Source organism: Chelon labrosus, assembly GCF_963514085.1.
Source record: "Chelon labrosus genome assembly, chromosome: 15".
NCBI lineage: Eukaryota > Metazoa > Chordata > Actinopteri > Mugiliformes > Mugilidae > Chelon > Chelon labrosus.
This window is the reverse complement of record NC_140348.1, coordinates 1,061,857-1,082,214: the sequence shown is the minus strand read 5'-3', so window position 1 is coordinate 1,082,214 and position 20,358 is coordinate 1,061,857. Positions and strand designations below refer to the sequence as shown.

At 42.0% G+C, this 20,358-nt stretch overlaps 1 protein-coding gene across 6 annotated transcripts in view; it reads left to right on the top strand.

Moving 5' to 3' along the window:
* The window catches only part of birc6 (baculoviral IAP repeat containing 6), a 90,381-nt gene that overhangs the window by 11,436 nt on the left and 58,587 nt on the right, over positions 1-20,358 (top strand). For 2 of the 6 annotated variants that reach the window (XM_084562408.1, XM_084562407.1), the window contains exons 8-38: positions 96-265; positions 1,284-1,342; positions 1,481-3,142; positions 4,017-4,166; positions 4,275-4,500; positions 6,053-6,213; positions 6,341-6,472; positions 6,868-6,999; positions 7,567-7,733; positions 8,211-8,344; positions 8,502-8,663; positions 8,784-8,915; positions 9,487-9,584; positions 9,675-9,822; positions 10,049-10,182; positions 10,855-11,001; positions 11,086-11,273; positions 12,726-13,034; positions 13,979-14,078; positions 14,273-14,487; positions 14,622-14,830; positions 15,287-15,639; positions 15,769-15,988; positions 16,115-16,251; positions 16,446-16,583; positions 16,775-16,902; positions 17,065-17,196; positions 17,977-18,192; positions 18,295-18,478; positions 19,128-19,301; positions 19,849-19,982. In XM_084562408.1, coding sequence (XP_084418534.1) covers positions 96-265; positions 1,284-1,342; positions 1,481-3,142; positions 4,017-4,166; positions 4,275-4,500; positions 6,053-6,213; positions 6,341-6,472; positions 6,868-6,999; positions 7,567-7,733; positions 8,211-8,344; positions 8,502-8,663; positions 8,784-8,915; positions 9,487-9,584; positions 9,675-9,822; positions 10,049-10,182; positions 10,855-11,001; positions 11,086-11,273; positions 12,726-13,034; positions 13,979-14,078; positions 14,273-14,487; positions 14,622-14,830; positions 15,287-15,639; positions 15,769-15,988; positions 16,115-16,251; positions 16,446-16,583; positions 16,775-16,902; positions 17,065-17,196; positions 17,977-18,192; positions 18,295-18,478; positions 19,128-19,301; positions 19,849-19,982 — 6,651 coding nt within the window. Of the gene's footprint in view, positions 1-95; positions 266-1,283; positions 1,343-1,480; positions 3,143-4,016; positions 4,167-4,274; positions 4,501-6,052; positions 6,214-6,340; positions 6,473-6,867; positions 7,000-7,566; positions 7,734-8,210; positions 8,345-8,501; positions 8,664-8,783; positions 8,916-9,486; positions 9,585-9,674; positions 9,823-10,048; positions 10,183-10,854; positions 11,002-11,085; positions 11,274-12,725; positions 13,035-13,978; positions 14,079-14,272; positions 14,488-14,621; positions 14,831-15,286; positions 15,640-15,768; positions 15,989-16,114; positions 16,252-16,445; positions 16,584-16,774; positions 16,903-17,064; positions 17,197-17,976; positions 18,193-18,294; positions 18,479-19,127; positions 19,332-19,848; positions 19,983-20,358 lie in introns of all 6 variants that reach the window. The other 4 variants (XM_084562406.1, XM_084562403.1, XM_084562405.1 and 1 more) reach the window with 3 other exon arrangements.

The window sequence follows — 20,358 nt, the reverse complement described above, 5'->3', positions numbered from 1 at the left end:
TGTCATCTGTCTTGTGTTTTGATTTTTGAAGATGCAGATATGAAGACACTAAATGTTGAATCTAAATTAAAGAGTGGGTAATTGTATGCTTGCAGGTGCACTTGAAGTTTGACATCAACCCATATGACCCAGCTATTCTGAGGCAGCTGATTCTTTGCAGTGGTGAGCAAGGCCAGCAGGCACTGACTGAGTCTCGGAGACCAACTCTGGCCTGGTTAGAGGAGTCTTCCTCCTGCTCTGACCTACCCAAGCTAGAGGGAGACAGGTAACACACACAAATTGACCTGAAGTATACTGTGTATACACAGCTGATAAACTCTAGAGCAGTAATAAGACTTGTTGCAGACTGTAACTGCAACAGCCACTGAATATTTGGTTGGTGGCCAGAGCCTGGGAACTGTCATTATGCCCTTATCAGTTTTTTTTTAGAAGAGACTTAAGAGCTAATCGCTAGCATGGCTGTGTTTCTTTCCATTGCATTCATAAGTTGTAAGCAGATTGTTTCTGACCATATAGACATTTTTAATTGCAATCAACAACCTGTAGTATCACAGCATGCATAACAGCATGAACGTTCTGGGTTCTAACCTGCTGTCCTGCTCGAGTCTTTAAGTGGAGTTTACATGTTCTCCCTGTGTCTGATGTGTTTTGCCTTTCATAGAAATGCATGTTAGGTTGATGTGAAAATAAATGGTAATTCAGGTATTACAGCTGTATCTCCAGCTACAATCAACACAAGTCACTGAAGTTAAAACATACTCTATGTATGCTTAATAATGATTAATTAATTACACTCAACAAATCTGAACTTTTGTTGAAGAGTACCATTTGGTGAAGTGTGAAATGGGTGGTACCGTGATATTATAAACAATAAGTGTAAAATATAAATAATATGTGTTATAAAGTGTATTAGGAAAAGTTATTTTATATTTTAGTGTTACTCATTAATTAGAAATAATAATCAACAAATTAATTGTTTGTTGTGGTCCTAATAAACAACATTCCCGCAGTATGCATATTGCCCCAGTGATAACAGGTATTCACCCCCATTTTAACTTTAGAAGAACAGCGATTAAGGACCAGTTGCTCAAATCAACAGTAACAATTTAGCAAGAGCGATATTCTAATAATTCCCTACTTTGAACAAGGATTTTTAAACAGGCAGTAGTAATAACAAAAGATTGGTTGACAAGAAAGAGAGTGGCCACCGTATGACTTCTTACTCTGGCTCACTAACCGATACATAAGATGCGTTTTATATGTTTTAACCGCTTCCCTTCCAGTGATGACCAGTTGGAGGATTCAGACAGTGATGAGCATTCCCGATCAGAGTCTGTAACAGGTACACATTTTTTTTCCTTTTTTTTTTTTTTGAGGCCGCTGCTATCTCTTTCTCTTTTTGCTTTATACTACGAACCTCATTAAAATAGAACACATTACTTGTGTACAGGGAAATCCTCATTCCTTGCTTCTGTTGTAGGTCAGCCGTCTCAGTGGGAAAGTATGGATGTGAGCCTAGGGGTGACGGCTCTGAGTGTTCTCCAGCAGCCAGAGAAGCTCCAGTGGGAGGTAGTGGCCAGTGTGCTGGAGGACACAGTTAAGGACCTGGAGGAGCTGGGTGCCAACCCCTCTTTAAACCAAACCAAGGTCCACAGCCAGGCCAAAACAAAAGATAAGCTCCCTGACCACCACAACATTCCCTTCCCGTGCCTGCTGGCCGGAGGCCTGCTCAGCTACCGCTCAGCATCCAGCACCCCCATGGCTGGACCCTTACCCACAGCCTCTGCTACATCACGAAGGACCGCAGATGGCCCACTTAGGACTCATGGCTCTGAGCCTTTCCCCACTGGGCCTTTACAAGAGCAGGGCCCCATGGAGATAGAGACTTGTGACCCCCAGGCAGCAACCCAGGAACAGGGCTTTTCTAGCCTAACAGGTTCCCAGCCTCCAAGCCCCTCTTCTCTGCCAGCTGTACGCAGGACAATACCAGTGCTTTTACTGTACAGTATCAGAGAGGTGGATGACAAGTCCTCAGGACAGGTGTTTGCTCAGATGAACAACCTAATGAGCAAAGGGCTCCATGATGAAGGCTTCACTGTGCCACAGATAATTGAAATGGAGTTTGACACGCATGAGCAACTTCTTCTTCAGGATCCTCCCATCACTTATATTCAACAGTTTGCTGATGCAGCAACTAATCTGGTAGGGCTGGATGGTCACATGGACAAATGGAGCACACTGGCTGCAGCATCCGTCTCTACTCCACCTAGGCCTGGAGCACTGGTGCAGTGTCTGAGGCTGCCCAAGCAGCTTGAGGATGAGAATCTTTATGTGGACTCAATTACACCCTGCTGGGATGGTGTGCACCTCCTGGTTGGTCTGCAGCCATGTGGCTCCGAGTCTCTGAGTGCAACAAACCAAGTGGAGGCTCTTAATAATCTCAACCGCCTGCACTCAGCCCTCTGCAGCCAGCGCAAAGGAGACCCACTACACCCAGTGGCCAATGGGGTTGAAGGCCATCATCCAGGGGGGTCTCCACCTGAGACACCCCTCATCCTACCCCCAGGGGACCAGCAGCAGCAACATCCGAGGTCCCCAAGTGGTGGGAGTGGAGGGGGCTATCTTGCACTCTACAAGCTCAACTATTCCACTCGGATTGTTACCTTGGATGAGGAACCTATCAAGGTGCAACAGATCTGGGACCCTTGTGATGCCATCACCTCTCTTATATTGCTTCCTCCAGATGTGCTGGACAGCAGGGAGGATGACAGTGAAGAGACTCCTGAGGAGACTCTTGCTTCAGCTCCAAAAAATGGCTCGTCTACGTTTGGAACTGGCCCAGCAGGTTCTGCTGACGCTGTAACTGGGACTGCATGCGGAGCAGCCACAACCAGCAGCAGCACTACTGTCACCAGTCCCTCCACCTCCAGTCATAAAGAGAGCAAGCGGTCAGAGGTGGCAGGCCTGGGCCACCTGGTGGTCACCACCCAGGCTGGGTATATTATGATTCTGGATCTGTCCACATTGGAGGTCCTGGCCAAGGTGGAGCCACCTAAAAAGGAGGGGTCAGCAGAGGACACAGATCCCTTTGTTTCGGTTACCTATTGTTCTGGAACCGACCGCCTTTGTGCCTGCACCAAAGGTAAGTGCAACTTCACATTTCCCTGCAGACGGCATTGTAGAGGCCATCTTATTATATTATTGTAATGTGTTTTTTCAGTTTTTTGTGTATCATTGTGTGTATCAGTTTTTAACTTAATTACATTTATGATATGTTTAACTTGCAAGTGGTCAGTTACTGGACTGCTGTTATTCTACTTTCTTATTGTCAGTAATCCCTTCAAAAAAATTACAACTTCATCCATCATTCTAAATTCAGCCCCAAGCTCACAGGTTTCTACTCCTACTTGTATTTTTTTTTTCCTAACCCTGAATCATTTTTAGACACTGCAGTCTTTAGAGAATGAGGATGAGTGCTGTAGTCAGCCTTTCTTGCTGTAGAATGATGTATGTTATATTATACATTTATGGTTGTATTAATTCGAGTGTTGATATTTCTTTGCATTTCCCCACCAACTTTATAGTATTATTGTTTCTTCTTATTATTTTCTTTATGCATTTGTACTTGATTATGGAAATCAGATAGGGAAGTAGCTAATGTGAAATGAATAGCTGGGCTTGGCGAAAAGACAATTTACTGTAAGACGGCAGAGTATAATGTTCTGAACTTTTGCAGTCTCGCCACTCGTGGTTGCCATTTACTCTAATGTTATAAAAGAGGCTAGTGCTGATTTTAATCAGATTCATTTCTAAAGCAGATCATGGGGAAAGATGATCCCATAATACTCACAAAACTGCCAGGCCAGTTCCAAACCCCGGTTTAAAAAAAAAAAAAAAAAAAAAAAAGGAGAAAGAAAAAAGAAATCGGCATGTTTAATGTTCCTTTCTGTAGTGCAATAATTCATTTCTCAACATCTTTATGTCAATGTCAGTTTTGTTTCTGTTCTCCTCTAAAGGTGGAGAACTTCATTTCCTTCAAATTGGAGGTGCGTGTGATGATATAGATGATGGAGACATGTTTATTGATGGCCCCCTTTCTAAAGGGGCTGAACTGCTGCTTGAGGGTGCAAAGCCCTCCTCAAACCCTTCTAGCCCTGGGATCACAGGTAAAACACAAGCACGCTTGGTGTATAACTGTCCACATTAACTTTGACATATTGACAGTGTGGTCATTGTGCTCACATACAATTGTACTCCAACTGGCTTTTGTGCAGGAGTGGACCTACTGGTGGACCAACCGCTGACCACAGAGAGTCTGATGTCCCTTGTGGAGCTGACACGCTTTGAGACGTTGACACCACGCTTTTCAGCGACAGTGCCGCCGTGCTGGGTGGAGGTGCAGCAAGAGCAGCAACAGCGCCGTCACCCACAGCACCTTCATCAACAGCACCATGGAGATGCAGCCCAGCACACCCGTACCTGGAAGCTTCAGAGTGACAGGTAGTGTTCTCTTTGTAACTTTATTGATCATTTCAGATAAAAGGAATTTGTTCGACTTGAATTGATCTTAATGATGGACTGATAAGAATCCGGTAATGACGGGTCAAAGGTCACAAACCCGCTAACATTTTGGTTCGTGGACAGCCCGCTCTACCTACTGAGCCACAACCAACCCCGCTATAACTCAAGACTACATAACCTAATTGTCAGATTTCACACGAATATATAAGGGAATAAATGTTGCAACCATGACAGTTTATATCAAAAAGGTGAAAGGTCAACTTCAATGTGTTGCGATAATGTTCTGTAGAAACACCCTTCATTAATAATAGACAGACATCTGATGCTACTATTCAACTGTAATTCTATTTTTTAGCTGCCTCTTGCTAATGCAAAGACGTTATGGACATGCAGAATCAGTGAAAAGTGAAAATACGCAGTAATGTTGTTGCATTCGTTAATACACAGGATTAGATGTTAAAATCCCTTGTGCCAAGATTCCAGGCAAAACACATTTATAGGCCTTGTCCAACTGAGAAACCCTTACAAACCTACAGTCAATGCATTATGAGAAACTCTTACAAACAAGGAAGTATTTCTCACTCCTCCTCCAATTAAACCTGCAGTCTAAGTGAACTAAGTAAATGCTGCCTGCTTGTACAGCCCAATTAGCAGCTAAACAAACAAAGAAATATAGCAACCAACTAACCAACATGAAGACATCAGATACCTGGCCTGTTCAACGGCAGTATACAGTGTGTCATTGGGGGCATCTCCCTTCACCGATGTTTCGTTAAGTTAGGCCCACAACACCTCAGGAAGGCTTAACAGTGAATTCCAGTGTCCTGGGGTCACCCCCTCCACGCTGCCACTGCACAACCCTGTTTTTCTCACCATTCAGTGTCTATCAACAACTACCCTTTCAAGAAATTAACCTAGCCCTTTTATGCAGCTATCAGTTGGAACCATTCTCTGTTGTCTTTTCTTTTCTGTGCAACAAATTCTGATAAACTATATTGAGACGAACGGCCATAAACTTTGCATCACCTCATTCTGTGTTCTTGTTTGCTTCTCATCTTTTCAGTTCTTAAACCATATCTCTAGTACTACCGTGAGCCATTGGTTCGGCTTATTTGGATGGTGATTCAGTTGTTGGGAGCTACCAGTACAGACTGCACATAAATTATATTAATTCAGAATTATTCCATTTAGCTGGCATTACTTTAGCAGGCTTTAGAATTTTAAATTTACCTTTTAGTGTTCCACACAATTGTCGCGATATATCTATTGATTCCTTAAATTATTTAGAAGCAACTGTAACCACAAGCGACTAGAATGGTTCCAATGTCTGTGCATTGTGATTGTTTAACTTTTTTTCTGATATATATAGAGACAATAGAGAATAACAGAAACATAATGTATTGTGGTACTTGTTTACAATATACAATAGGTTTTTGGTGGATTCAGACCCCACAATTATTCAACTATTCAAGATATTTAAGCTCCTTTGCAAGTTATTTTGGGAGCATTTGATGAATTGTTGTTTCTGCAGTTCTAGCTGGGATGAGCACGTGTTTGAGCTGGTTCTGCCCAAGGCCTGCATGGTGGGCCATGTGGACTTCAAGTTTGTCCTGAATGCCAACATCATCAACATTCCTCAGATTCAGGTCACTTTATTGAAGAACAAAGCGCCCGGGCTGGGCAAAGTCAGCGGTGAGGATGCTGTTCACGTTTTTGTTATAGAATCAATAGATTTTAAGTTAGAGATTTTAATTTGGATTTATAGATGTGAGCGATGAAACTGTCTGTGTCTAAATGTTGCTTCTCACCTCTTAAACAGAGACAGCAGTGGATAGACAGATTTCTTTTCCTCTTTCAAACATCCTCCACGCCAGTAGTGAGAGGAATGGCCAGCCTCAGCTCCATGACTTCACAGAGGACATACAGTTCATGGACATAGAGGAGACATCAGGTAAAAAGGGGAACTGAATTGTATTGTACACTGCCACTCACACAGAATTGAACTAATGTCACATAATCACTGTTGCTTTCGATATTAATCAGAACTCTTTTTCTGGTCGTTGACCCCTGCATGGAAAACAATCAAACATTCACAAGGGTCACATCATCTAAATAAATAATGTGTATGAATGCAGCTGTTATTTGTTGCTACTGTATGTGAAGTATACACATTGCATTATTGGTACTTTTTCTCCTACTTTGTGTTAAGTATTGTCTGCCTTGTCTTGTGTTTTCTGGTTTTCTATTCTATTAATCTTTTAGGTGGTGTTCAGCTTTCTGCTTACTGTTCAACTGAATAACTTCAGTCTACCCTGACTGAAATAGAAGTTTCTTTTTTTATTGCAGGCTCCATGTTGTGTCCATTCCTAGAGGACCACAAGGAGGACATCTTGTGTGGTCCAGTGTGGCTGGCCAGTGGGCTGGACCTCTCTGGCCATGCTGGTATGCTCAGCCTCACCAGCCCAAAGCTGGTCAAAGGTAACAACAGTGAGATATACTAAGCCATAACTAGTCTTTTACAGTTACACTGATTGAAAGACAGACTCATTCCTCTAGACGGAGTGTTCCTTCTCAAATGCATTCTAGTTAATACAGAGCAAACTCGACCCTCCCTGATCACTCATGAGTTGGGGGAAGGACAGGGGCTGTCTCTGCACCTTTGTTTGGTCACATTCAACACCCACAGATTCCAACCTGCCTCTTTTTCTCTGACCCCATGTTTGTTGGGACCTTAGTATAAGTGTAACTATTTGTGTCAGCAGCAGTGGCATATGTGTGATCCATATAGCTTTCAATAGCTATGAAAAAATTATACATGGGGTTGAGCTCACTGTTGTCATAGTCTCCTGCTCGCAGGAAACCATCTGTACACACAGAGAAGGAATGCTCCCTTGCGGGCATGGTTTTCCACTCATGGATACTTACACTAGACTGAATGAAGTTGAGAGTTTTGTGCTCAGGAAGAGGATATTCAGAATCATCCATGTAGCTTTAAGTACTGTATGCCAGGGTTTCTCAATTGTCCTCTTCCTTTCTCAATTTCAGGCATGGCGGGAGGGAAGTACCGCTCCTTCCTGGTTCACATTAAAGCAGTGAGTGACAAGGGCATGGAGGATAGTCCCAGGCCTGTGTTGAGAATGCCCAGTGTCAAGCCCCAGGGCACCAAAGCCCACTCGCTGTCCACCTTGCTGCAACGGGCTCAGGCCTCTAAGGTAAAACGTATTCTTTGTAGAACTTTTAGATGATATGCTCACTCATCCTGTCATTACTAGTCATTGACATTCCATCCTAATCTGATGGGGGAAGAAATTCAGTACCTTATCCAAGAATGTATTCCAAACTTAAAGCTACTTGAAATGTCTAACTCAATCAAATCAAATGAGTATCCTTTCCATATATCTTTCCATATGCCAAATTTCTTCTTTGCATTTGTCTTATTGAGCTTGAGATAAGGTTTTGGAAAAAAAAATTAATTCTCTAGAAGTATTCCCCTTTTTTGCCTCAGTCATAATCCGCACTGTGTGTTTTTTTTTTTTTTTAAACTGGGCCCATTACACACGATGTCTGTGTGCAATAAAGTTTTTGTTTGTTTTGTGACTTTATGTAATGTACGAAAAGATTTAATGATTAGCCCACCCAACAACAGACAGTAATATTCAGTTGTTTGCTTCTTTTTAATCTGTGTGTAGGAGAAGGTCTCTGCAGTGAAAACAGACACGTCTGCACCCTCAAAGAAAGTAGAAAACCTGCGAGGCTGCGATCTACTGCAGGAAGTTTCAGTCACAATCAGAAGATTCAAGAAGACATCCCTACCCAAAGAAAGGTCAGATTACTACTAATGTGCAGCTGACAGTGTGTTCAAGTCTTAACACACATGCAGGAATAATATCAGAGATTGATGGTGTTGATTTGTTCTTAGATGGGTTTTGTGAACATGTTTGCTTTAAATTATGCTGCCTCCCCTGTTCTGTGCTTTTTAGGGTCCAACGCTGCGCTATGCTGCAGTTTCCAGACTTCCACGAGAAGCTCCTGGATGCGCTTTGTCGGCGGATGGAGGGTAGCCCGGCCACTGAGCACGCACAAAGCCTCACCCTGGACATCTTGTGCTGGCTGGCAGGTGTTTTCACCAACGGACCCTGCAGGTAGGCCTTAACATGGGGCGAGGGACAATAAACAATATCACTTTCAGCATCTAGGATGCACGTTGCTTCAACTTTGACATTTTACAAAGTTAATTGATTTACCCTCTGCCTTATTTTTAGCTTAAAAGAAGGAAAGGAAGGCTTGCTGGTGAAAACCCGAATGAGGCTAACAGATATTGTGCGAGTGTGTTTCTTTGAGGCTGGCCGGAGCATAGCACACAAATGTGCTCGATTTCTCGCACTTTGTATCAGGTAAGAAACATTACTGACTTCTGCAAAGATGCTTGTATTTCTTTTCCACTATAGGATCTTTACAACCATGTAGCATAAGGTTTTGGGTCCAAGTTCCACCTTATTTTCCACTGCTGCTCTTTTCTGTTTGGTACTGTTCCCCCTAAAACACCTTGCTGCTGGATTTGTTCTAAATTAAAAGACTGAAAGGAAGTGATGTTTTTGAAGTTTGAGAAAGACATTCAGACTCATGACATTGCACGTATATTTCAGACACATTTCTTTAGAGTTCTTCCCAAAACATATACCCTGTTTTACTAAGCAGCATGTTGCAATTCAGCAGTAACATTTATCCCTTACCCCTGAGAGTTCCTGACTTGGACTTAGTACACTCCTGAGCAGTGTTGACATTCAGCAAATTCAGGAACTTGTCAGTAAAGTGAGAGGGGTACAGTGGAAACAAAAGCAGAACTTTGATTTACAGGTGATGATGGTCCGGGAGCGAAAAAGATCAATGTTCTTTCTTGATCGTCTGTGCAGATTTGGTTTACATGCCAATAATAAACTTGCTGTTTTTTTTCTCTTGCTATAGCAATGGGAAAGGAGACCCAAGTCAACAGGGTTTTGGTGTGAGCCTTCTCAAGGCTCTGCTAGACAATATGCCTTACTTGCCTTCAGCAGCAACAGGTGGTGAGTAACTAAGCAAGAACACAAAACAACACACACATACTCCGTAGTATCCATTTTCTAAACTCTCCTTTGTATTCTGTGTTCTTCAAGGCTCAGTCTTCTGGTACTTTGTGTTGCTGAACTATGTAAAGGAGGAGGACCTAGCAGGCTGCAGCACTGCCTGCGCCTCCCTACTCACCGCCATCTCTCGACAACTGCAGGACCGCCTCACTCCACTGGAGGCACTGCTGCAGACCAGGTACCTCTTCAGTCATTCAGTTCAAGAATGGCTTATAGCCTTTGCAAACATCATTTTGTTCTCTTGAGTTATTTTTGGTGGTAACAAGTCAATGTAAATGCAGTTGAAGTAACCCCAGTTTAAACTGCTGGTTGTTGTCTTCTTTTTAGAGTTCTTATTTCTTTGGTGTTTAACCCTAAAGACAAGTCTCTCTTCTCCCCTCTCCCTGATGTCCTCTGCTCTCCAGGTATGGCCTGTACAGCTCCCCATTTGATCCGGTGCTCTTTGACCTGGAGGTCAGTGGTTCATCCTGTAAAAATGCCTTCAACAGCAGCATCGGAGTCCAGTCAGATGAGATTGACCTCTCTGACATTCTCTCAGGTATAACACTGATTAACAAAACATTAGAGCCATGTGAAGTTTCTGTTTTTAAAGTAATTCAAAATTCAGTACATTGTTCACTAACTCTGCTATGTTTGTCCATCTTAATCTGCTAGTCTTGCAACACTGCTCCCCATTTGAACACACAGACTCTTTTATGTTTCTGTCACTTGCATTTGCAGATTGTATTGTATAAGCTAACATTCATTATCAATGAGCGACATTAAGCTTGCTTGTTGTCTGGTTGCAATAGTGTCTGCAGCGGAGACCAAAAAACTGCTGACCTCTATGAAATGTTAGAGTAGATTGCTTTAAGTCATGCTACATCAGGTGAAAGGACCTAAAGGACACAGCTTCCTACACAGTTCTTCTGATACGGGTGCAACAAATCTACACAATCCAATCTATAGTCACTATACTTTTTTTGTATGGACCGCACTTCCTTAAGATCTTACTTTACTCCATCTTTGGATCAAACATTGTTTGGCAATCTCATGATATGTGCATGCAGTAGATGATACTCTGTGTTAGTAACCATATTTTTATTTTATTTTAAAATATTTTATTTTAACCCTGTCCATGTTGAATATAGATTTTTAATTAAACTGAGAGAAGATTTTTTTTCTTGGCTCTGTTTTTGTGTTTTTATTTTGGATGTTGGCTGTCATGCAGGGAATGGAAAGGTGAGCAGCTGTGCAGCAGCAGAGGGCAGCTTCACAGCATTAACAGGACTCTTGGAAGTGGAGCCTTTGCACTTTACTTGTATCTCAACCAGTGATGGCACACGGGTGGAACGAGATGACGCCAGCATGTTCACTGGTAAACTTTTAGTTTTACTCTGCTTTGGCTCAAGTTTCACTGTGTGAACTCGTCATTCACTGAACTTGTACTCTTGAACCCCAGTTAGTACATTTGGAGTCACCCCAGCGGTGGGTGGCCTGTCAACAGGAACAGTTGGTGAAGCTTCTACAGCTCTGAGTTCTGCGGCCCAGGTGGCACTTCAGTCGCTGTCTCATGCCATGGTGTCAGCTGAGCAGCAGCTGCAGGTCCTGCAGGAGAAACAGCAGCAGCTGCTGAAACTGCAGCAGCAGGTAAAAGACCAAGTCACTGTTGTAAAGCCCCTTTTGATTGTGTAGTCACTGGCATAGATATGGTTTTTATTGTTTTATTAAAAACAATTTTTCCAGTATATGGCACATTAAATAAGACCATGCATTTTCAGTCCGTCTTTAAATTACCACAGTAAAGTGGATATTGGATTTAGCGACAAATGGCAGCAGCCTGTGCATATTATATATGGGAAAACTAAAGCTGTGGAGACGTGGACAAATGTATGTAAGATTATATACAGTATCAGTGAATAAATCTAATTTATAGTAAACAGTTGAGGTTCAATCTATCTTTGCTAGCCAGCTCTTATAAAGTTAAGCTAGTTAACATTACATACAGAGTCTTTTCCTCCCTGTTTTGACCAACTCTCTTTAAATAATCGTAAATCTCCATGGTCTAAAAAATCAAGAGCACAAACGTCGGGTTTGAAAAAAGTGGTGGTAATGTAAATTTATATTAGCAAACAACACAAATAGCTTGACGTGTTACGTGAATCCATGCCTTCCTCTCCGTTAAGTTAAATTACAGAGCAGGTGTGCCACTGGTGTGTGGAGGGTTTGCGGGGAGGGGAGGGAGAGATGCTTTCAAGAGCAATAGGAAAAATGACGCACAACGTTGTTTGAAAAAAAATATTTCCTATTCGTTATGAGACCAGGGCAGAGTAAATTAGACCTTGGCCGGCTGCCATGGTGTTAATATTGTATGGGAAACACTGCAGTGAACAGAACCTTTCTCTACCCCTGACAAACATTATGATCCAAATAAAAACAGTGCAGGGAAAAGAGTAAAATAATTCAAACAAGATTGTTTGGAGAGAAAAAAAAGATCACTGTGAAGCGGATGAAACTTTAAAAACTGTAAATGGTTTGACTCTGGTCCTAGCCAGTCCCCTGGATTTAATTTGAGGACAAAAACAAATAAAAGCTCATAAAAGTGACTTAAGTTAATAAAGTACTAGAATATACACCGCCTGGCCATTTAAAAAAAATAAAATAAAAATCCATGTGTGAAAATGATGTCTGATGCTCCCCGAACCACTCTTTCACAAATTTAGTAGTTTCTACAATCTCCTTAGATGTTTTCTCTGCTTGATGCATGCCAATGATTTGACCCTTCTCAAACATCTTTTCCACGTGTCTTTTGACATGCTTGTTTAAGAAATGAGAAACTACTCATTGCATCAGTCGGGGATAAATAACTTGTTGCCAGCTGATTATTTAATAGGAGACTCGTACCTATTTGCTTATCTAAATCCAGGTGGCAGCGTTTTTTTGGCCAGGCAGTGTAGATGCAGATACAGTTTTTAAGTTCCTGTACTGGAAAGTGTTAGAAGTATAGCAATGTCTTGTATGTCCAGGCGTCAAATTTTTGTTCAGGTGTTTTTAACATGCTTTAACTGCATTCTTGTATTTTTTATTTTGTGGTTGGAACAGAAGGCCAAGCTCGAGGCCAAGCTGCATCAGACCACCTCTGCAGCTGCAACAACCTCTGGTGTGGGGCCCATCCACAACTCTGTGCCTTCAAACCCCTCCTCTGCTCCGGGCTTCTTCATTCACCCTTCTGATGTCATCCCACCGACACCCAAAACCACACCCCTCTTCATGACCCCTCCTCTTACACCACCCAACGAGGCAGTGTCTGCGGCCTTTAGTGCCGAGCTGGCTCACCTGTTTCCTGGCTCCATGATGGATGCCGGGCCTGTCAACCTGGCTGCACACAAGAACACACAAAAAAGCAAACCGGTTAGTAACATCACGTTCTTGTTTGGCTAGTTTCCGCCTAACCCTGAGTTAATGGCTATCCTTCCATACATACTGTATATTGTGTGTCTGTAGAGACATGACAGGGTGACTGAGGCATACAACCTTGAAGTGGCACTTTTTACATTGCCAATAGAGGGAAAAGAGTTTGAATTGTGTTTTAAGTAGGGGTTAATCGCAGTTTGCATTCCAAACAACGCGGAACTTTTGTCAGTGCACGATTTCCTGGTACACCAGTTACACTGATGCACACGGCAAATTTTATTTTAAAAAACTACAGCATAGAAGCCTTGATAAAAGCGGGTTTTGTACAAATGTTGTAGTGAGCACAGAAACTGCTGGAGCTGTTAGCGCTAGCAGTCCCGGTCCGGACAAGACGTGTCGGCAGCCCAAACACAATCTGTTTTTTGGGGTTTTTTTGCCATTTAAAGTCAATACTGTTCTGAAAAAGTACTTAATGTACTTAAAATGGCACTTGAACTTTAAGTCTGTTTAGTTTTGGCCAGGGATATTTTCTTTCTTTTTCTACTGTTTTGAATTGAAATGCACTTAAATGCATTTCAATTAAAAGAGCTAAAATCCATTTAAATTTAAAAAATGTTTCTTTTTGGTTCAAATATTGTTATGCGAATAAAATGTGATTCATCGAAATTAATTGATTACAAAGCCTCTAATTAATTAGACAATTTTTTTTAATCGAGTCCCACCCCTAATTTTAAGACATTTTGGTTGGAGTACCACCTTTCATTCTGTAAAACTGACATATAATGCCTTCACCTGAACTAACATAAAATGTGCTGTGATATAAATTTGAGAGCATCCCTACTTTAAAGCCAGTGATTACTGTTTATGAAATTTTTGTGTTAGCTACTAAACTAAGTGAAATATTAAGATGTGACTTCAATAATTGTTTGTTCTTTCCATAGAGCCCTATGGGCAGTGGTCTGGCTTTGGCTATTTCCCAGGCATCTCACTTCCTGCAGCCTCCTCCACACCAGTCTATTATCATAGAACGGATGCACTCTGGTATGTCATTTTGCAGTGTTCCACATTTACCGCCTCAGTGTTTCTTGAGAATGCATATTTGCATAGAACTGTATATACTGAAACTGGAGTGAAGAGAAGTACTGGAACTTACATTTCACAACACATTCGTACATTTGTTAGCATTAGTTATTTATTAACAAACAAAATAAGCTTTCCTCTGTCTTTACTCCAAGGAGCTCGTCGCTTTGTCACGCTGGACTTTGGCCGTCCAGTTCTGCTGACTGATGCTCTGATCCCAACCTGTGGCGACCTGGCCTCTCTGTCCATTGACATTTGGACTCTGGGTGAGGAGGTGGACGGCCGCAGGCTGGTAGTGGCCACCGACATCAGCACCCACTCCCTCATTCTGCACGACCTTCTACCACCACCTGTCTGCAGGTTCATGAAGGTCTGTTTCTCTTTATTGTGCTTGGGAGAGATGCATGATGGCTGACCTCATGTCTGAAGATTGGTGCTCATACAGTCTACTTCAATTGTTTATTTGAGGCTGCTTTCTTCCCGTGTTCACCCTATTTCCTGCAGATTACCGTGATTGGGCGCTATGGCAGCACCAATGCTCGAGCAAAGATCCCACTGGGCTTCTACTATGGCCACACTTACATCCTGCCATGGGAGAGTGAACTTAAGCTGATGCATGATCCTCTGCGCGGAGAGAGTGAGGCTGCCAGTCAGCCAGATGTGGATCAACACTTGACCATGATGGTGGCACTGCAAGAGGACATTCAGTGCAGGTGAGACAGGAAGTGTAGCAACTTTAGCACAGTCATATTCCAATTCCAGTTTTGGATGTCCTTAAAGACTTTTGCCTTCCATTCTACAACTTAACTGTTTTGGGTCAGTGCAGCACACTCCTCATGCTTGTTTCTCTGATCCCACTGTATAAACCGAGTCTGAGACTAGCTGGTGGAGCTTCTAGCTGCAAAGTAATCAGATACTTCTTTGTGGAGTAGATTAGAGCACACAACTTCAGAACATCTACTAATGTTACTCCGTGTTTCCTTGATGAAACTGCAAAAAAATTAATTCCTACTGCTTTTGCTGTGGACAAAGTATTTTTTGCCCATGAACACAAAATCAAACTGGTTGGGCAAAGTCATTTTGGCAGTAAAGATTAGCTTTGTGCTTATGAATCTGTTCTGGTGGGATTCTTCTCCACTTAATTACCTTGGCCTGTTCTTGTTCACCAGATACAATCTTGCTTGCCATCGGCTGGAGACCCTTCTGCAGAACATTGACCTGCCCCCTCTCAATAGTGCCAACAATGCCCAGTATTTCTTGCGAAAGCCAGACAAGGTAGTAGAGGAGGACCAGCGTGTTTTCTCAGCTTACCAGGACTGCATCCAGCTACAGCTCCAACTAAACCTGGCTCACCACGCCGTCCAGCGGCTGCGTGTATCACTTGGAGCTAGCCGCAAATCGCTCCCTGCAGCCAGTGCTCCGGAAGCCCAGGACCTTGTTCACAACTCCTCCACAGAGCAGCTGAGAACCATCATCCGCTACCTGCTGGACACACTGCTCAGTCTGCTGCATTCCAGCAACGGTGAGCAGGGAGCTAAAAACAGCTGGTCCATTAAGGGTTCTTTTTTAGAGATAACACTTTTTCAGATTTTGGGGTTTATTGCTTAAAATTGTTGATACAGACTTCACTCACTGGTTTGTATATTTCTAGGCCATTCTGTGCCCTCGGTGCTCCAGAGTACCTTCCACGCCCAAGCCTGTGAGGAGCTCTTCAAACACCTTTGTATTAGTGGAACACCAAAGATCCGTCTTCATGCTGGCCTGCTGTTGGTGCAGCTCTGCGGAGGCGAGCGCTGGTGGGGCCAGTTCCTATCCAATGTACTGCAGGAGCTCTACAACTCTGAACAACTCCTCATCTTCCCCCAGGACAGGTACCAGATGCCATGCAGTTACCACATGTGATCATGCCCAGTAATAGGGCCACAGGAGATTCATGCGAAATAATAGACATGTTCTAGATGTGCTGCAGATGGTAATTCTATTTCTCTTTATCCCAGGGTATTCATGCTCCTGTCCTGCATTGGCCAAAGATCCCTGGGTAACAGTGGTGTGTTGGAGGGCCTCCTCAACCTCCTGGATAGCCTGCTCTCTCCATTGCAGCAGCCGCAAGCTGCTGCTCAGCGCAGGACTGAAGGTAAAGCAGCCATATGTGTACAACTGCACATCAAAGAGAGACTTGGACAATGAAGGAGATCTAATGTTAAATTAATGAAATATCAATTTATGCATTTACCTGACGTGTTTGTCCAAAGTGATATACTTGACTATGACTTGTAGTTCACTTATAAGTGTCTATTTGAGACATAAGATTGGTTGTGTGTTTTCTAGGTGTTTTAGATATTCCCATGGTCAGCTGGGTGGTGATGTTGGTTTCCAGACTGCTGGACTATGTAGCCAGTATTGAAGAGGAGGCTTCAGGAGGGAAGAAACACCTGGGAGGGAAAGAGCGGGACAGACCGTCAACAGGTATATGACCTGCACAGTACCAAAAACAAATCTGATTTTATTAAATCATTTTTTTTAATATCGGATACATCTCTAAAATAATTGTTTTTTCTTAGGAGGCTTGTTGAAAACCTATTTCTCCAGCAATATATACAGGGAGTTAACACTTCTTTGATTCCTAAAGTAACAAACTGTGTGTTCTTATCCTTCAGGTATTCAGTGGAGCTTCATCAATAATAACCTTCAGGCTCAGAACTCCAGCAGATCAGCTAAAGGCAGCAGCAGCCTGGATCGCCTGTACTCCCGTAAGATACGCAAGCAGCTAGTTCATCACAAACAGGTAAATGTGTCTCTTTCCAAAACCAAATACAGCTTTGTGTTATGAAAATGTACTCCTTGATATTTCCTTGTCATATCTCCATTAGAAACCCAAGAAAAATGAAACTTGTCTGGAGCAAATGGTTTTGCAGTGCTTATATTTATTGTACCCTTTTTATTGTAGCAGTTAAATCTATTAAAAGCCAAACAGAAAGCTTTGGTCGAGCAGATCGAAAAGGAGAAGATCCAGACCAACAAAGGCTCCTCCTACAAACTACTAGTGGAACAGGCCAAGCTCAAACAAGCCACATCCAAGGTGAGCAGCTCATCACACACTGTACAGACCTCACGGTGAAGGAAACACAATCATTAAGATCAGACTGTGAAGTTTGGGTGTTTGTGTCAGACTTTCCACAGTTGTGCTAAAATAGTGGCCCATGTTGAAGGTTTCCTCCTAAAGAAAAGTAAGATGCAATAATTGGGTCTAGACTTCACATAGTCCATAGCACATCAGAAAGAAAGAGAGAAGCTAACATACAAAACAGCTGTGCTAATCAGTCTACCCTGGTACTGCTGCGTGAAGCAATCTTCCCACGTCTCCTGCTGCACCTGAGCAAAACCACACCCTGCTACCATGTACATAACATACTTAAAGAGCCTGTCCCATCAACTTACCAGGTTGGAGCTTATTTATTAACTAGATGCCTTTCTTCTGAGACTCATGTTTTTTGTCACGATTGGATTTTCAGCTTTACAACATAGCTTGGTTGATTTATTCTAATTTTACAGTCGGCTCTGTGTAACTTAGAGTAATCTTTACAGTGTTTGAGTTGGGTTTTGAGTCAGAGGTGAAAAGGAATGCTTGAGCTACAAACAAGTAGCAGAGGGAGATAATAAAGGGGGACTAATTTGCATGTTTGTAGATCTTTGGATATTAAACGAGGCACAAATTTATGAGTTACATCTTAGCCATTGCAAGGAATGAATGAAATATTTTTACTTTGAAAACAATGTGTTTCAAACCCTAGGTAAAATATGTAATTTTTTAAAGGTACTGTGTCAGGAGCAGAACTTTAATTCAGCATCCCTCTTCTAGCACTTTAAAGATCTGATCCGTCTGCGGCGGACGGCTGAATGGCCCCGCTCCACACTGGACACTGAGTCCACAACAGCCAAAGAAACACCAGAAGTCGAACCTCTGCCCTTCACACTTTCCCATGAACGCTGCATCTCTGTGGTGCAGAAGCTGGCCCTCTTCCTCCTTTCCATGGACTTCACCTGCCATGCTGACCTGCTGCTCTTTGTGTGCAAGGTATTAAACAATGGGAATATGCACTTATGTTCCCAAATTAAAGAATCTGTATCTGCTCTACATAAATACTTTTTTTTTTTTTTTTTTTTTTAATCCTTTCAGGTCCTAGCTAGGATAGCCAATGCCACAAGACCCACTATCCACCTGTGTGAGGTGGTGTCTGAGCAGCAGCTGGAGCGACTGCTACTCTTGCTTGTAGGGACAGACTTCAACAGAGGGGACATCTCCTGGGGCGGTGCCTGGGCACAGTATTCTCTCACGTGTATGCTTCAGGACATCCTAGCAGGTTGTTAAGTTTTCTTGTAGTTTAATGTCACATTATTTTGGATTTGATTGTGTTGACATGGCACTGTGCCTGAGGCTTGAAAATGGCAATTCTTTAATCAGGTCCAGAATTATTTAGTATGATACAGTTTATGGTATGAGTGCCAGTCTGCCTTTAGAACAACATATTCTCCTCCAACTGGACTAACTCAACAAAACAAAACAAAACAAACAAAAACATTACTTTTTTTTGTATATTAACTTTACTAATGGAATTTTACTGGAGCCAATTATTTATTATGGTAGTTGTGTTATGTTGTAGTTTTAGTTTATTACCAAATACCAGCAAACCAAATGTTATTCCAGTTTATCTGCCAAGGAAAGTTCATTTTTAAAGTGCCTTTAAACAACAATTCACTTCAGTGTTCCATAAAGGCAATAAGGCAAGATGTAAAAGAAACAAAGTGTTTGTTTCAAAAATTGTCAAAATATAAAGTACAAATTGCTTAAAAGATAGTAATATCAAGACACAATAACAATAATTTAATATTTTGAACCACATTTTATTTTACATTTATAGTGTCTTTAGCAACCAAGGACAATTTTGGAACTATGTTCCTTAAATTGGTGTGTTTTTATTGTACTTAAGCTTCAACTTGTTATCTTCTCAGGTGAACTTCTGTCTCCGGGTTCTCTGGACAGCATGGATGAGGTGGTGGTGGGTGAAGACGCTGGGGCATCGTCGTCCTCAGCAGGGGCAGATTCGGACGACTCCTTGCCCCAGCCTGCTCCCATCCCCCTGGTAGAGAGCATTGACGAGGCCCTGGTGCCTGATATCATCGCAGGTACTGCTGGGAGCTCCTCAGTATTCCAAAGTGCGTGGGTAGCCCCATCGATCCTTCACACTTTCCACATCACCACACAGATGATGTGAACTCACACTTTTTGTTATGACAATATAACGTACATGTATGGTCATATGTCTCCTTTTTTAATAGCTGCATGTTTTTTTCTCCACAGTAGGAATTATATTTATTATTGTTGTTGTTAACAGTGCTGCCTTTTGGAGTGGGAGTCCAGACATATACTTCCAGAAACTCTTAGGGCTTTTTGCCTGATTTTAGTTTATACACTTTTTATTGGAGAAACCTAAGTTGTGGTTTAGCAAATTATTTTCACTTGGGGCACAACCGTGTTCCCATACAGAAAAACTCAATTCCATCATTACTGTGTCTTGTGTCTGGATTCTCCCTCCAATATACAGGAGCTACAGTTTTGGCTGGATCGGCGTTAAAATTGCCTAGTAACGTGCTAAGGAAAGATATTTTCTTGCTTGTATGTTTTTCTAGTGGGCTTGCTTGGCAATATTAAAGCTGTTTTCATTATCCAAAGGTGCTCCACCTCTGTCATCTTTGGAAAAAGATAAAGACATAGACTTTGACTTGCTACAAGACCTGATGGATGTTGATATTGATCCTTTAGATATTGATTTGGAAAAAGATCCACTCGCTGCCAAAGTGTTTAAGGTATGTTTAATATATTTTCCTGTTTTTCTCTCACTCTCTGTATTGTATTGGGGTGTGTGTGGATGTAATAGTTCTGCTATACTTATTTCTTAAATAACTTGTTTGAAAGCAACTTACTCATCATGGTAACTTGTCTCTAGGTAGGACCTTACAATAATTAAACCATATTTTTATAACAAAAATTATATTTTAAATAGCGCTGCACCTACAAGAAATAAGCTATAGTTTCACAACTGAAGTAATATGTTTTTTTAATATTTTACTCGACAAGCCATAATTAAGAGAATACAATTTTACTTTTTTTTGTGAAAGAATATCTTTGCAAAGATTTTAATATTCCAGGAAAATATTATTCCCCTGAAATCTGACCATTTTT